Here is a 17394-nt window from a genome sequence, read left to right as displayed (position 1 = left end):
AAAAGAATAAAGGTAATATATACTTCCTGATTATCTTCCAATTTCAACTAAAATCAAATACTTTAATTTTTCTTTTAAAATAAAAATACCATAAAATGAATTAGGTATCAGTTGTGAGAAAAACCAAATGTTCAAGTTGAGTTGAAATCAACAGCAGTGTAACTGAGGTTGTTTTTTTTTTTTTTTTTTTTCTTTCCTAACTTCCAAATAAATGATTTCAAAAGGCAATTTAAAAGACTGACAGCAGTGTCACACTTGGATAATTCCATCTATGAGGTCGCATCTTCCCCCCTTCAAAGTTCTCTGCAATTATCTTTCTCACAATGAAAATGCTTCTCTGCTATGAAGACGAATTGATTTAATCAACTTTTAGGGCCATTTATTCAAAAATACTATGTACGACATCAGTTTTTATTTATAATAAGGTACAGAAATAACAAAGGAAAGTAGTCTAATTTCTTGGAGGCATAAATTCTTTACAGGTTAAAAAATAATATTTTAGCCCTATTATAAAAAAAAATGATTCAACAACTCAATTTTAGAATGCCTAACTATTTGATATTATATATTTATAGGTCTCTTTCCCCTCTCTCAAACCCTCTACAATCAACCTACTTGCAAGTTCCCTGAGAGTGCAAGAGGAAGTCTGTACACTTTTAGTTTCAAAAATCTTTTTCCTTTCTGAACCAAAATGCTTTATTTATAAAAAATTCTAGAACTTCATTTTCACATCCTATTCTGATGAAAGGTCAAGAATTTTTTTTTCTTTTTTTTTTTGGTCTTTTTGTCTCTTTTGTTGTTGTTGCTATTTCTTGGGCCGCTCCCACGGCATATGGAGGTTCCCAGGCAAGGGGTCCAATCGGAGCTGTAGCCACCGGCCTACACCAGAGCCACAGCAACGCGGGATCCGAGCCGCGTCTGCAACCTACACTGCAGCTCACGGCAACGCCGGATTTTTAACCCACTGAGCAAGGGCAGGGACCGAACCCGCAACCTCATGGTTCCTAGTCGGATTCGTTAACCACTACGCCACGACGGGAACTCCCAAGAATTTTTTTTTTCTTAATATTGCAATACATGCTCTCTGGACCTTAGAAAAGACCAAGAAAATTAGTATCTCAAAGAATAAAAGGACCTCTATAGAGGCCTACATGAGAGCAGTGAATAGTTTTAAAAGTTTATGTTAAGTGGTTAAAATTCACCACAGTATAAGAATACAGCATCCAAATCACTCTGCTATGCTACATATTCAGCTTAAGGTACATAGACCATAGTCTCAAATGTGATAGTAGAAATAAAAGCTATCATTTTGGTAATATTTTAGTGGTAATATTTGATTTATGCTAATATAATTTTATCAATAAGACTATCTTCATCACTAAGCAAAATAAATTGTGCTGGCAAGTACATTTTGGGGGGAAACTTTTTTTCTCAAAAACAAAAATGGATCTTTACAAAGATGAAGGAGCTAAAGGAATCAGAACTCAGCTCTTCTAACCCCATGCCCACTCACCACTATCCCACAGTCCTGGGAAAGTGACGCTCACAGATCTGCTGGAGCAGAATGGATCAACCCAGTATCATATCTGACTTACAAACATCAAGGCTATAATCAGAAATTTACAAAATCAGTAATGAAATAAAGATGACAGTGCTACTACGCCTAATGAAAAACACAGAAATGTAATCAATTAAAAACCTGTGGTGCCCATCAAACTGAAGAATTATTCACATGATTCATAGGAATCCTGGCAAAGACACACCTAAAAATGCAAATATTTGACTTTTTTTTTAAGTTTCCAGCTGTATTGCACAGAGAACTATATCCCTGTGTTGGAAGATGATGGAGGATAATGTGAGAAAAAGAATATATATATATATATACGTACATATATATATATATATATATATATATATATATGAATGACTGGGTGACTTTGCTATACAGTAGAAATTGACAGAACATGGTAAATCAACTATAATGGAAAAAAATAAAAATCATATAGAAAATAAAAATAAATAAAATATTTAATGAAAAAAGTATCCAAAAGTATCATACTATGCTTTTAAATAATGTGGAATTAATTATCTGAACATTGAAATTATCAGTCAATAAACTATTAAGAATAGCAGATGTTACTATGAAGGCTTAATGAAAAATAAACCCTACTACCATAATGTGCAAAATAGCTAACTCCTTTAATATTTATGAGACAGGCCTATTAAACTGCAGGATTCCAACCACAGCCAATTTACCAGTCAGTATACCCCACTACTTACAGAACAACTCCACCAGATTTTCTGTAAACACCTCAAACACATCTTTCTGCACAGCTTCTCTCCTTATCCCCATTCCAGGTCAGGGCATCAGTACTGATCAGCTGGATCCTCTTCCCACAGGCTCATACTCTCCCAGTCTTTCATAATCCCTACCTTTAAGCCCAATGCAACTGCTCTGAGGCAAAAGACTTATTAAGGGCTTAACACAAACTCCAAAACGTCCTCCCTGCATCAGGATTCTTCTAATTTTTGACCACTGCCTTGGTTCAAGAATTCAGAAAGTTCCTCAAAGTCTACAGGATGAGGTCTAATTCGTCAGCTTCCCTCCCTGACAGCTGTACCTTTCACATCTTCCCCCACCAGCACCACTGCACATTAAGATCTGGACACACCACCATCCTCTTCCAGAGAACATCTGATTCTGCAGAGACCGCTCCCCTGGTATGCCTTTCACACCCTCTCCTTTCTGGTCTCCTCCCTATGACACCTCCTAGCACCTTGCCACCCTCACTCTGTGCCTATCGCACTTACAGTAGTGTATTGAGATGGCTGATGCTATGTGGTCCCAAAGGGTGGATATAAAGATGCAGTTAAGAAAGTAAAGCTTTTGGAGTCTGACTGTCATTCTACCTCTAATCAGTAGATGTAACTCCTGAGGGAGTTAACTTAACCTCTTAAGCTTTAGAGGCTGAAAAAGTTACCAAGTAATAAATGTAAATGACTTAATGCTTACATACCCTGTATGTAGTAAGTGTTCAAAGATGAGCTATGACAAGGAAATAGGAGGCACATGATAAACACCCATAGTTCTGACAGTTGCACAGGACAGGGTATAGAGTGATTTTCATTCATGTTCATTTCATAAACAATTTATAATGGAGAAATGCTATTTAGAAACAGGCGATGTTTTAGTAAACCTAAAGATATTCCAGTAGCCATTAATGAAAACCAGCACCATTTCTAGAAAGGCAGTTTCTGCTTTTAGTCTCTAAAAAGCACGAAACAAAAAACCTAATTGTGCAGATTTTTCACATTTAAACTACAAACTCAGCATTCTATTAGTACTCTACTTGGAGGAAATAAACTTTAGAAAAATCTTTTGTGGGTTCATATACAGTTTTCTCCCCAGTGAATCCTCACATGCTGTTGGTGTCAAGAGATGAGACAATTTAGGAAAAAAAGTGAAATTAAACATAAAGCAACCACAGATTAATCAAACAACTATCTTTTGAGTGTCTTGTTATACACCAGGCACATGTGAAAAATCTCTTGTAATCCTGGTAACAAACTTCTTGAGTACTGTTTTTATCCCCATTTTAGATTGGACAACACTGCAGCTTAGAGGGTAAAGTTATGTGTTCCAGATAGTGAAGGAAGCTACTGGAACAAACTCAAAGTCTCCCTGACACCTGGGCTCAATGGCTCCCCCCAAACCCGAAACTTAAAGAATTCGGATCTAAAATTAATGAAGTGTACTCTTCTAGGAATGAAAATGCTTCCTTACATGGAAATGTGATACAGTTTTTCCTCCTACAGTTAGGGCTGCCATTCTTCCATTATGATTTTCCTTTGGAGTATATTTTAGGACATGACAGTCTTGTACCTAAAAAAACAAACATTAAAAAAAAAAAAAAGAAAACTAAGTATGCAGCAGGATACATGTTTACATACCAGCCACCTCAAGGTCCTAAGACAATTAGGAATTCCCTAAAGTTTCTTATCTCATCATTCCTCTAAAACAAACCACAATCTTAAAATACAGAAATAACCTTAAAAAACTGTCAAAGACAACACATACAAAAAAGTGCATTAAATACAAATATATAACAAAATGAGTACTTACAATGCAAATTTGCATGTAATCACTGCCAATGTCAAGAATCCCTCAAACCTGTGTCTTCCCAATCACCAACCCCTACTCCTATTTTTACCTCTAGAGCAGTGGCTCTCAAAGAGTGGTCCCCAGACAGCATCAGTTTCACCTGGGAACACGGTGAAAATTCAGATTCTCAGGCTTCAGCCGAGACCTACTAAGTCAGAACCTGTGTTTCATAAGCCCTCCAGGTGATCTGAAGTTCAGGAAAGTCTGAGATGCCTGCCCTAGAAATAACCACCTCTCTTGACATTTAAGGTAATCATCTATTTAACTTTTCTTTATAATTACTACCTTTGAAAGTATTGCTTAATCCTGCAACTCAGTGCTATCTGTCAAACCTTGATGTAAGTTCATAAAGACTCCACATTTTCTTGCTTTTGCTCAAGATTCTATTTGTAAGCTTGGCCCATACTGCTGTGTGTGGCTCCATTCTATCCATTTTCACGGCCACCCATCGTGTAAACATACTATGAAGGACATGTGGGTTATTTCTGGTTTTGGAGCATTTAGAGCAATGCTGCTACAACCACTGCTGTACAAGCATTTTTGATGCTAGACAGTAGAAATGGGAGACCTCAAGGCTCACTACCTCAATTTTACCATGATGCCAAACTCTTTTCCGAAGAAGCTGTACCAATTTACAATCCCACCTGTCATTCCTGAAAGCTCCCAAATTCTGTAGAGTTCTAGAAACTATACTCATTCCCTAGATCATTCAGAGTCAACAAAAACTTGCTAAGGGCTCACATGTCACCTGTGCTGTCAACACTGGAAGCACTTACGTGCATGAACTCTGTTTTTAATCTCCATTGCAGGTGTAAGTGCTTGTCTAAGCCTGGGCTCCAAAGATAAACTGAGCTGTCCAAAGTGATTTGGGAACGATGCCCTCCTAACTTTATCAGTGATCTTTTTTATAATAATGACAAAAACAACAGCAACTAACATTATTGGACATTTAACTTAAAACTGTTTTACATTTTAAGTGCTTGACATTCATCAGATTGAGCAAGCTTCATGATAAGCCTTTGAGGGAGGTCAAATTACTTCTTTTCCAGAATAAAATTCTTTTACAGACAAAGCAGTGTTCCAAGGAACACAGTTTAGAAATGGCAGAATCAAGATTTGAGGTATTCTGGTTCTAGGGCCTACATTGTTAACCATTAGAGTTTATTTTATCTCAGAGAACAAAACGCTGCTTCTCCAGACAAAACAGTGTTACAAAAGAGTTAGTAAAGAGATTAAAATTACAATCTGGAATTGAAAGAACTCCATAATGAAAATAAGCTGGGGCGAGTTTTTTTTTTTTTTTTTTTGCTTATGAATTAAACTAGAAGATCTATAAGAAGCTGGGTTACAGGTTTTTTTTTTGTTTGTTTTGTTTTTTTTAATTCATTGCCCCAGTTATCCCAATGCCAGTATCAAGAAAGCTACCACTCAGATAAAAGTAAGAACATTCACTGAAACCCATCTGAAGTAAAGTTCTTTCACAGTATTTATGCTTGACTTTACCTCTTCTTAGCCACACAGTAACATGTTTCAGGATACAAATATTGCTCATTTAGGTTACAACAAATGGAGCTACACACACACACACACACACACACAGCTGAATTACATCTTGTTTCTTACCTGAAGTAACGTGACTACATGCTTCTGACCATCTTTGGTCCATAAGGGCATCATGCCTAGCTTCAGTGCAATGAGGCCTACTCTAGAGGAACCTGGCAGTTAGAAACAAATCAATGTTCACATAGTTTTTTCATCACCTGTCAATACAACAGTATTTCCTAAATTCTGGTTTCAATAACAAGAAGCAGGCAGATAAGAAACATGCTGATATATTCACAAAGTAAAATACAACTGTCCTTTACAGATATAAGTGCCTGCAACTACTCCTGACATAACATGTTGGTACTCAACAAATCTCTATTAAATGAAAACATATAAGAGGACTGTACAAAATAAAGGAAACAGTTAAACTGGTATATTCTGGTATTTAAAATAATTATATTAAAGGAGGATATGATAAATCTATCATGATACTTTGCTTTCCTGGTATCAATTCATATCCACAGAATACACCTGCTACTCAAATTCCAAGAAGTCAGCTGGAGTTATACGAATGACACAGGTGCTTATGTTGCTAAAGTATGTCAGCATCCATCATGAAACCTGATTTATTGCATACATTGATACGCTGCTCCACTAACAACTTCAGTCATTGTATAATTCAACAGCCACAATAAACCCCAACCAAAGACAACACCTTCAACAGGAAAAGCTTTAGGTTTCTTGGTCTGGCCACATGTGGATTTAGTAGTCTACCAGAAATAAAAACTGCTGATTCTGGGGGTATGCTTGGCAGGCCTGGAGTGCTAGAATACCCCAACTGCAAATGTCAGTGTAATACACTACAGTTTAGATCACACTCTTCCAGCTTTCCTTCCCTGATTTAATATTACTTTTTATCTGAAAAAAACAAGAAAACATTTGCAGAATGACTCTCTTTTCACCTACAAAGCAACTTCTTTATATCCTGATGATTATCAGACATTCACTAACAGTAGACTAGGATGCCAGAAATATACTTGCAAACCAAACCACAATGAAACAGACACACTTAAGACACAAAAACTAAATTCAAGAGATGACAAATTTATCTAGAAACTATATAGTAATTAGGTGATGAAAACACAACATATACAAAATAACCACCTGGTTCCCAAGGGTGTATAGGCCATGGCTCATCTTTCAGAGGACAGAGTTTACTTGCTAATTGGGCTTTATTTTCATCAGAGACCAACTGCTTAACAAAGGGAACGTTTTCTTCAGAAAGATGCTCATCCCACCAAGTAACACTCTTGCCATGGAGACTTCTAACCAAAAGACAGATGTCTGTTCTGTAAAAATAAAAATTAGAAAACAAAGCACAATTCACGTTTCCCCACTTAATGTTACGGAATGAAGGTTACATAAGCTGAAAAGTGTAGCCAGGGCCTTAGGAAAGGGTTGGGTTCCGGTTCTAGTTTTTCCCTTGACATTCCTCATGATAATGGGGTTCACATTTTAACTGCCAATGGCTACTGTGGAGGAAAAGTTCTTCCTCTTCTCCGGGATCAACAGATTTCCAACAGAAATCTTTATGTAGATTTCTAACAGTAGTCTTTATGTAGGCAAGAGAAGCCACAGGTCTATTTAAACATGTACCTTAACAGTTTACATCCAGTAGAGGTGACAGAATGTGGGATACACATCTTTCTCTGATAAATTCACCTCTTCCCTGAAAGAACATGCCCTAGGCTGAGTGATAAGGAAACTGGGTGTACAAATTTTAAAAATCCCTAAAAGACATAACCTCAAACTAGCTGAACAAATCAAAACAGACCTTACAGAGAAGGTCAAGAAAGAGGTGTGTGTAATTCTTGCAAGGAGGGTCAGAAAAGCCTTCTGTGCTCTACCTCTCCTTTGCTGACAGGTACATAGATCAGCTAGAGTCTCGATTTTGCACTTACTAGCTAAGCGACCTTGGGCAAACTACTTCTCCAGTCTCCCTTTTATATGCAACGGAATAAAGATAAGACGGAGTAATATCTTTAAAACGGATGACAGCAGCTCTCACGTGAGGCTACATCAGCTAAGGCGCCTAAAGTACCTGAGCATTTAGGACGGAGTAAATTCTCCCTAACTGGCAGATAATATTATTGCTGTTGGTAATGCTCGCTGCAGCACGGGGGGTAAAAAATCGCCCCTTCAATCCTTCAAAGGGCACGTCCTCTCTCTTAAGGCAGAGCTGGAACTTTCCTCCCCAACCCAGGGCGCACCTTTCAGCGCGGGGCCAGTCTATGGCCCAGGGCCGCTGATGCAGGGACCACCATCCGCCCCCGCCTCTCCTCCGCACCCACCTGTTTCCCAAGCCCCGGGAGGCACCCAGGCCATCCGCGCCGCAGCCCAGTACCCGGGCGCCGGCCCTACCCAGCAGCCCCCAGCCGGGCATAGTGAGGCCGAGGAGGGCGCGACCGCTACACCTCTGGGCGCCCCGCCACTCCGCTTTCAGGGCGTTCCGCCGCCGACCCTCCCAAGCCTTTCCGCCGCCGCCAGCCGCTGCTCCCCGCTGCCCCCACGACGGAAGAAGAGCTGCCGGAGCCATTTCCGGTCCAGCAGCAATGCGCGCCGGCGCCGGGGTCAGCCCCGGAAACTAGAGTTCCGTCTCTGGAACAGTCCTACTACGGAGCCGAGGCCGAGCTGTAGGGTGGGGTCTGAGTGACTAGGTTTCCAGGGGTGGGAAAAACGAAAGGTCGGAGTTTAAACTTTAGGAGAATGAGGCGAACTAGGGATAGGCTTCCTAAGGAAGCGAAATCACTTCTAAATAATGCCCGTTATGGGGCAGTTCATTGTACTAACAGTGCTTGATATTCTTATATTGGTTTACGTTGAAACAGCCCTGAAAAAAAGACTTATTTTTTATATTATCAATGAGGGTACACAGAATTTTGGTGCTGGTCCAAAAGAGCACATTTGGCAGATGGGCAGAGTTGGCATTGAAACACGGTTGGCGTGTGCTGGTAGAATATGACCAAGTTAATGATGTGTGACTTCCAGGACTGGATCGTAGAAGGTATTGCTACTGTCTTGGGCTCCTGGACGGCTGGCTCCCTATGGGGAAACCTAGCGGTCATGTCCTACAGACACTCTGTAAAGAGGCCCATGTGTAGAGGAACCAACTTTTCCGCTAGGAGTGAGCCACGTAGGAAGGGGAAGGAAGGTTGCCAGTCCCAGGAACCTTTCAGATGACTGCAACTCCTGACGGACTTTGAGCCTGAACCATCCAACCAGGGAACTCATGGGTTCTTCACCAGAAGAAATTGCCAGAGAGAATAAATGATTACTCTTATCTTGAGTCACTAAATAGATACCTAATACACCTTCTGCCCAAAGAAATCCTTATCCTGGGTCCCAGAGTCACCTAACCACCATGTGTATATCTTGGGCATTCATTCTATTACTTCAGAAATGTTTTTCTTTCTTTGTCAAATGGGTGTCTATAGAAATTGGGAAATAAGAACTTAAAATTTTAGTTATTTCAAGAGCCTCTTCTTATTTGAGATCTGGCTAGCTTGGCTTAAAAAGTCCAGGCAATGCTCAGTTCCTGCTGATTACTTGGGCTGTTCTATAAAAACATCGCCTACTACTGTCAATGGCTAGTGTGTCTTGTGTGTATACTGTGCTATAATATGCATTTAGTATTGTGGAAGCCTATCAGTCAGAGACCACCTGAACTCAAACAAGGTTAAATTTTATTAGCTTGCTGCAGCACAAGAAAATATACACCTCAGGAGTTGTCTATGTAAAGGAATTATAAGATTTGGACTTATGATGGGTGATTTTAAGGTGGCATCAGGGAAACAGGGACTTGTTTTGGAATGGATGCTATCAAGAAGCAAGGACAATTCAGCATTTGGACAACTCAATCATTTTGTTCTGGCGGAAAGAAGGACAAAGTGAGATTAGGGATGATGCCAGTGAGGGAGCAGAAATCACTCAGAAGGAACTGTTAGTCATTTTGTAGCTGGGATAAGACGGCAGTCTCTTAGAAAGATTTTATTGATATTCCTCTATAAACACAGCAGTCTGATTCCTAACAGGATTCATTTTAACTCTTTCAGTGTATTTCCTCACTTAATCTTTATAATGACCTCACATGATAATATGTATAATTATCTCCATTTTACAATTGGGAAAATAAACACAGAGAGATGATACAATTTAACTCAGCTAGTAAGGGTGGACTTAAATCTCAGTGGTGTGACCACAGAGCCTATGCTCTCAACTATTTTGTTTCTTTGATTCTCTAAGACAAATATGTTGTTACCCTTGCATTGTAATTCCTCTATAGCATAGAGGAAAACTGGTAAGTGAACATATCATACACAGCGGTCTGTGAGGAATGAGGAGGCAGCCATTCAGTCTAACCTTTGCCCCTGGCGCCAAATCTCTCTCGGTCCATAATGGCAACCGTGAGTAAAAGACATCCTTAGCAGGCACTACTGCTGAACTAAATCAAAGGAAATCATGTTTTGTCTGCTGTCACAGAGCACACATCTCCTGATTGCTAGCCATGTCTGGTAGGTATCATTTTACTTGATTTAGTCACTATAGTATGCTGCTAATCAAAGAGGATCAGCCTGATTTTTAAGGGATCCACCCAGGGCCTCCTTTAGGGCACTCAGGCACCAAGTTCCCATCACTCTGACTTCAGAGATCACCCTGGACCTTGGGACTCTGATCCCAATTTGCCTCTCTGGGACTTCACTTTCTCATTGGAACAAAGATAACCCCCCTTATCTCTTTTTAGTACTACCATTCCGTAAATCTTACTCCTCTAATTCAGACCAAAAACTGATATAATAAATGTTCTTTTCATTAAATAAAGCATTAGGAATTGTTTAACTTCTCAATTTCTAAATCCATGTCCAACACAAGAGAATCATCACAGGAGGAGTAGGTTTTAAACCAAAGTTGTTTTTTTTTTTTTTTTTCTCTTTTTGTAGGGCCGTGCCTGACGCATATGGAAGTTCCCAGGCTAGAGGTCTAATTGGAGCTGTTGCTGCCACATCTGCGACCTACACCATGGCTCACGGCAATGCCAGATCCTTAACCCACTGAGCGAGGCCAGAGATTGAACCCGTGACCTCATGGTTCCTAGTCAGATTTGTTTCCACTGTGCCATGATGGGAACTCCAGGAAATATCTTTTTTATGTTTTCCTGCCTGTGGGCCTTTCAGATAGTTTTTATAATGTTTGTGATATGCCCTTTTGGGTTGGCAGAATTATGCTTTTTTGTTTGTTTGTTTTTTTGCCATTGCTTGGGCCACTCTCGTTGCATATGGAGGTTCCCAGGCTAGGAGGCTAATTGGAGCTGTAGCCACCGGCTTACACCAGAGCCACAGCAATGCGGGATCCAAGCCGCTTCTGCAACCTACACCACAGCTCACTGCAATGCTGGATCCTTAACCCACTGAGCAAGGCCAGGGATTGGACCTGCAACCTCATGGTTCCTAGTCGGATTTGTTAACCACTGAGCCACGACAGGAACTCCTATATTTTTTATTGTTGATTAGTTTTACATTGTATATTCATGTATGCTACCTCTTAACATGCCTTATATTTGAAATTGAAAACGTTTTAAGTGAGTTTAGACTTCTAATTAAATTATCCTTGGCTTTCCTCCATTTTTCTAAAGTTATGAGAATTTAGAATGTTTTAAAATCAGTAGAGCTGTTATGAAGTTTAGTTGAGCATAAATGGAGGAATAGATAAAATTAACTTTGGAAAGTTTTGAACTTTGGGATTCCACTGTTAGCTGGAATAGAAAACTTAAACGGCCATATTGCAAAATCCATAGAGCTTCATTCTGTAAAAAGATGGATTCTGCTTCAATGTCCTCCAGCAAGACTAAGTTCCAATTTCATTTTCAGGATAAAGCTTTTATTTTTATTTATTTGCTTTTTAGGGCTGTACTTTCCGCATATGAAGTTCCCAAGCTACGAGTCAAATTGGAGCTACAGATGCCGGCCTACACCACAGCCACAGCAACATGGGATCTGAGCCCAATCTGCAACCTATACCACAGCTCATGGAAATGCAGGATCCCCAACACACTGAGCAAGACTAGGGTTTGAACCTGCATCCTCATGGATACTAGTCAGATTTGTTTCCACTGAGCCATGATGAGAACTCCCAGTATAAAGCTTTTAAAAAAACAATTTTATTTATAAATTCCTAAGTTTGCCTACAGATTTTAGGGTTCCAAGAGTTGACCAGCATGGGAACACATTTGTCCTAAAGTGAAGAAGAAGAGAAGGAGGAGGAGGGGAAGGAGAAGAAAAGAAGAATCATCAATAGTGTGGTCACATGGTGATATGGGTTTAAAGTTTCCCAGCATCCTGTCTTTGTATTCAGAATGGTTCTGAAACCTAATGTAATTAAATCCATGTACATTTATTTAAAGTTCTCTGATGATTGAATAAAAATGTTGATGCCTACCGACCACGGAGCTTCACATAGCAGAGGACCAGATGCTTTCAGCCCAGGAAGGCTCCTTCACCTGGACTTCCTCCAGAAGCCATGGAGCTTTGAAGGCTGCAGTGTAGCTTGAGACCAGTGAACACTCTTGTAATCTGGAACCAGGGTCAGGGTGTCCTGTCTGAGCCCAGCAGAGATAGAGTCTTGAGAAATTCTAGAGAATGAATTCATTTTGGATTTTGATTACACTTGGAAAGGGTCCCAGAAGAATTAGAAATAGCCAACCCTTAAACTGTGCCTGCTAAGTGACAGGCACTGTTCAAAGTGCATTACACTTATTCCTCACCTACGAAGTAGGCACTATTGTTTTCATTCTCATTTACAGATGTTGAATTTGAGGCTTAGAGAGAACTAGCAGCTCATCCAAGCTCATGAACTTTAAGTTTGTTAAGTAAGTGTTGGAGCCACTGCTCTGTTACACTGTCTCACCTAAGATGAGAAAGATGTATATCTGAAAGATAAGATTTGAATATTCCTTGAGGGAAGAGTAAGAGTTCCTAGGAACAGAGTAGAGAAATAACATGCTAAGAAAAAGGACCATGGTTCCAGCTACTATTGCTGGGTAATAAATCACTGCACCCTTTTGGGCATAGCACAACCACCATTTTATTTTTGTATGTCTTCTGTTGGTTAGGGTCAGAAAAGGCACAGTGGGGGTGGCTTGTTTCTGCTTCATGATGTTTGGGACCTCTGCTGAGATGACTCAAAGACCAGGGATGATGTCAGGTGTGGGGCTGACATCATTTGAAGGCTCTTTCACTTCAGGTCTATTGTTTGATGCTGTCAGTCAGGACCTCAATTAGGCTGTTCTCTGGAATACCAGTGTGTGGTCTCACCATGTGGCTGCTTGGGGTTCTTCACAGTGTGGTGGTCAGATGCCAACAGCAAGCATCCCAAGAGAATCATATGTCAGCTGTGTTATGCTTTATGATATAGCCTCAGAAATCACATGCCATTACTTCACTTCAGACATGAGCTGGCCCAGATTCAAGGGAAGGAATAGAGACCCACGCCTCAATGTGAGCATGATAGAGCCGCCTTGTGAGAAGAGCACATGGGGTGGGAGACACGGTTACCACCATCTTTATAAAGTATAATCTGCCACAAACACCACAGATGTATCCATGAAAAAGGATAGAATTGCATCTAGGTATTTGCAGGAATGACCAATTGCTGGTCAATTGTTGATTGACCAATACTTCCCTGTGAAAATGCTTCAGATAATTTCTGGCTGGGTTGTAGGGAAGAAAACAAGACTTATCCGATTTATCCCACATTTTCTTCTGCTTCCTATTTCAGCTTCTTGATAAATATCTAGTATTTCCTCTATTCAGAGAGACAAAGGCCAGGCTTGAAGGACTGTAGGTGCCCAGGGAGACGTGAATACCACCCAGCATGAACAGCACATTCTGGGACAGAAGAGACTGACCATCAGGCAGGATGAGCCACCAACCCTAAATGCCCTTTCTATTGCGCCTGGTCTCTTAGTGACAAGGGCTGGGGAAGCTGAGAAGGGTCCAGGAGGAAGAGTGGGTGACTGCAAGGGGCAGGGAGGGCACTGCCAGGCTGCTTAGCGGTCAGACAGTGACAGCAGTTCCTCCCTCTGTGGTATTTAGATTCCAACCAGGTCTAGCAGGATTGTCATGGCAACTCACTTGTCTGCACCACTGAGCTGAGACAGGATTCCCTTAGTAACCGAGGGGCCCAGGAGATGATGCTTAAAATAATCTTTTATGCCCAGGCAGAAATGCCTTTGCAATTTTATTAACCATGAAGCATCATGGGGCATGACTTTTACTCCCACTTTATTTCAAAATGGAACAAAATGGCTTTTTAAAGCAGGAATTTCCACCAAGGGCCAAATGCTGTCTTGGCTCTGCAAAGCACATATCCTGCTGAAACCAATGAGCATCACACCCAAGTTTCTGAGAGGAGCTGCTGGTCACTATTATATAAATTATCTTCAAATAGGCCTGGCAATCTCTGGCTGAAATCACTGGGCTTCATCTAATCTCTTTTCTATTTCCTATTGAAGTCCCAGCCAGTCTCGCAGTAGGACAAATAGTTATGCTTGGCAAGAGTTTAACGCTTGGGCCATTTAGCCTGACACCTTCTTGCATCTGATGCCCTCCCTGCTCACATCATGTCTCCAGTTTTTCTTCATATCCAAGACCTGCCTCCCTGCTAAGGACTCCCTCATCATCACCAGCCCTGGCAATGAATCCTTGCTCTCTTAGCACTTACCATATGTATGCATGTTCTCTTGGAGTATTATCTTTTTGATATAAGTAGTGAGGAGCTTCAAGTTTATAAATCATGCCTTCTTGACAAGATTGCACATTCTGTAAAGGCAGGATAATACATTTCCTCAGTCCTCCCAGAAGTCCTACATTGTGCTAAGAGCTCCAGAAATGCTTGAAAATGATAGTCATGGTGGTTGTACAACTTTGTGAATATGCTAGAAAATACTGAAGTGTACACTTTGAAAGGAACAGCTTGACAGATGTGCATTATACCTCAATAAAAGATATGAAATCTAATGGAAAATATCCAGGATATCTAGAATGATCATACCAACAGGAGTACAGTTAACCCCAGAACCATAGCCTGTTGAAAGGGTCTTAACTTGGGTTACCAAGTGACTAGCCAAAGGCAAAGGGTTTGTCTTGCCCACACATTGCTCCTTCTGCCTCCTCCACCAATATCGGGAGCAAAGGACTTGATCTACTTATGTAATAGCTAGAAGCAGAATTTTTAGGATTGGGAAGTTCTGGGTTCAGCTCCTCTATCTGCTACTATTCCTCTGCACCTGGGGGAAACCACTTAGTTTCTCCGAGCTTCCTCATCTATAAAATATTTTTAAAAACAACAACAACAACAAAACAAACCCATACACCAAAACCCTTCTCAAGGCAACAGTACAGATTAAATTAACTGATACTACTCAGCCATAAAAAACAACAAAATAATGCTGCAGCAACATGGATACAACTAGATATTATCATACTAAGTGGACTAAGTCAGAAAGAGAAAAACAAATACCATATGATATCACTTATATGTGGAATGTAAAATATGGTGCATGGAGTTCCCGTCATGGCACAGCAGAAACAAATCTGACTAGGAATGATGAGGTTTCGGGTTCGATCCCTGACCGCTCAGTGGGTTAAGGATCTGGCGTTGCCATGAGCTGTTGTGTAGGTCACAGACTCGGCTCTGATCTGGTGTTGCTGTGGCTGTGGTGTAGGCTGGCAGCAGTAGCCCGATTAGACCCTTAGCCTGGGAACCTCCATATGCTGCAAGTGCGGGCCTCAAAAGACAAAAAAAAAATAAAAATAAAAATAAAAATAAAAAGTGGCACAAATGATCCTATCTACAAAACAAACAGATAATGGACATGGAAAGCAGACTTGTGATTGCCAGGGGGGGAGGAAGTGGGATGGACTGGGAGTTTGAAGTTGGTAGATGCAAACTATTACATTTAGAATGGATAAGCAATGAAGTCCTACTATACAGCACAGGGAACTATATCCAGTCTCTTGGTGCAGAACATGATGGAAGATAGTATGGGATAAAGAATGTATACATATGTGTGTATGTATGACTGGGTCACTTTGCTGTGCAGCAGAAATTGACATGACTTTGTAAATCAACTGTACTCTAATAAAAAAAGTTAATAGCCTGAAAAAAGTGATGCATGCAAAATTCTTAACACAGTAGTTGGCACATATTATGAACTAAAGAAAAAAAAAGCCAACTACTTCACTATTAATAATATTTAGATTCACTTTCCGGTATAGTACAATAATTAGGGAAAACCTTGATTTATCATTTCCTTACTTTCTCGTTTCCTTACTTTCTCATTGGTTAGGAGCTCTCTTTTTCTTTCTTTCTTTCTTTCTTTCTTTTGTCTTTTTAGGCCATACCCATGGCATATGGAATTTCCCAGGCTAGGAATCTAATTGGAGCTGTTGCTGCTAGCCTACACCAGAGCCACAGCAAGCCCAGACCAGAGCCGCCCGTCTGCGACCTACACCACAGCTCACGGCAATGCCAGATCCTTAGCCCACTGAGCGAGGCCGGGGATCAAACTGCAACCTCATGGTTCCTAGTCAGATTCGCTTCTGCTGCGCCACGAGAGGAACTCCAAAAGCTCTCTTTCTCATCAGATCACTTTGCTATTGTTTCGCCTCTAATGTCCTTTATCTCCTTGTTTGCTGATCTGATTTTAATACTGCAGAAATACAACATGTGAAAGATTAGTAGTTTCATTGTTTAAAAACATCACCATCACCACTACCATCATCTTTATCACCATCATAGTTTCATCACCATCACACCACCATCGATTTGCCTGGGCTCCTATCTGGTCAACATGTAGTATGGTAATCCCCCTCCTCTCTCTCACTTCCATTTCTTTCTTTGTCCTTGGAATCCACACTCTTCAATCCAGGAGCACTGCAGAGAATTCTAGGTGTAAGTCTGAAAGATTTGCCTTAAAGTTGCCTTCCAGGGAGTCAGTCATTATGGGAACAGTCATTTGTCTGAAGGAACATGTGTTTTCTTGAAAAAAGAACTGCTGTTATATTACAGCCATAGTAATAGTAGTAACAAAAAACTCATAATAATTTTTGAGTCACTTGTATGGTATCAGATGTAATGGTAAATGTTTTGCAAATACTATTTCATTTAATCCCCTCAACAATCTTTGAGGAAAGTACTGTGCCTAGAGAGATTAGATAAACTGTCCAAGACCACGTGTCTCCTAAACATCTGTAGGAAACCATATAGCTTGTCCAGCCTGGTTAGAACCCAGGTCTCCTAATTCCCTTCTGTTTTTTTCCACTTAATGTGATGCTGAGCCCTTGGATTTGCTGGCTTGGGTGACTGAGAGCAGAAGCTATTTATAAAATATCTCCTTGCTTAAGTTATGGCCAGTAGAAAATGGGAAAATGATCTTTAAAGTGAAATATCAACCAGATTGGAAATGTCTAAATGTAAAATGCCGTTCTGAGTGGGCAAGGCTTTCTGCAAAAGGACATTTGAGACTTGGTCGGACAACAAAATAAAATATATCAGGAACTGATACTTGGGGAAACTGACTTTTCACCTAAACTCAGCTCTTCCTCCCATGAGCACAGGGGAGTATCCCGGCA

At 40.5% G+C, this 17394-nt stretch overlaps 1 protein-coding gene across 1 annotated transcript in view; it reads right to left on the bottom strand.

Moving 5' to 3' along the window:
- MRPL3 (mitochondrial ribosomal protein L3) overlaps positions 1–8288 on the bottom strand; it is a 38977-nt gene extending 30689 nt beyond the window's left edge. The window contains exons 1-4 of the mRNA XM_001925038.6: positions 8059–8288; positions 6872–7056; positions 5786–5877; positions 3785–3883 (exon numbers count right to left, since the gene is read on the bottom strand). Of these exons, the coding sequence (XP_001925073.3) occupies positions 3785–3883; positions 5786–5877; positions 6872–7056; positions 8059–8150 (468 nt within the window). The 5' untranslated portion in view covers positions 8151–8288. The remainder of the gene's footprint in view (positions 1–3784; positions 3884–5785; positions 5878–6871; positions 7057–8058) is intronic.
- Between the last annotated feature and the right edge of the window lie 9106 nt (positions 8289–17394).

This window comes from Sus scrofa, chromosome 13 (assembly GCF_054392235.1).
Source record: "Sus scrofa isolate SSC_HxYL_T2T_F1_AM1 chromosome 13, Sscrofa_HxYL_maternal_Yorkshire_Landrace_v2.0, whole genome shotgun sequence".
In the NCBI taxonomy this organism is placed as follows: domain Eukaryota; kingdom Metazoa; phylum Chordata; class Mammalia; order Artiodactyla; family Suidae; genus Sus; species Sus scrofa.
This window is presented reverse-complemented; position numbering and strand designations above follow the sequence as displayed.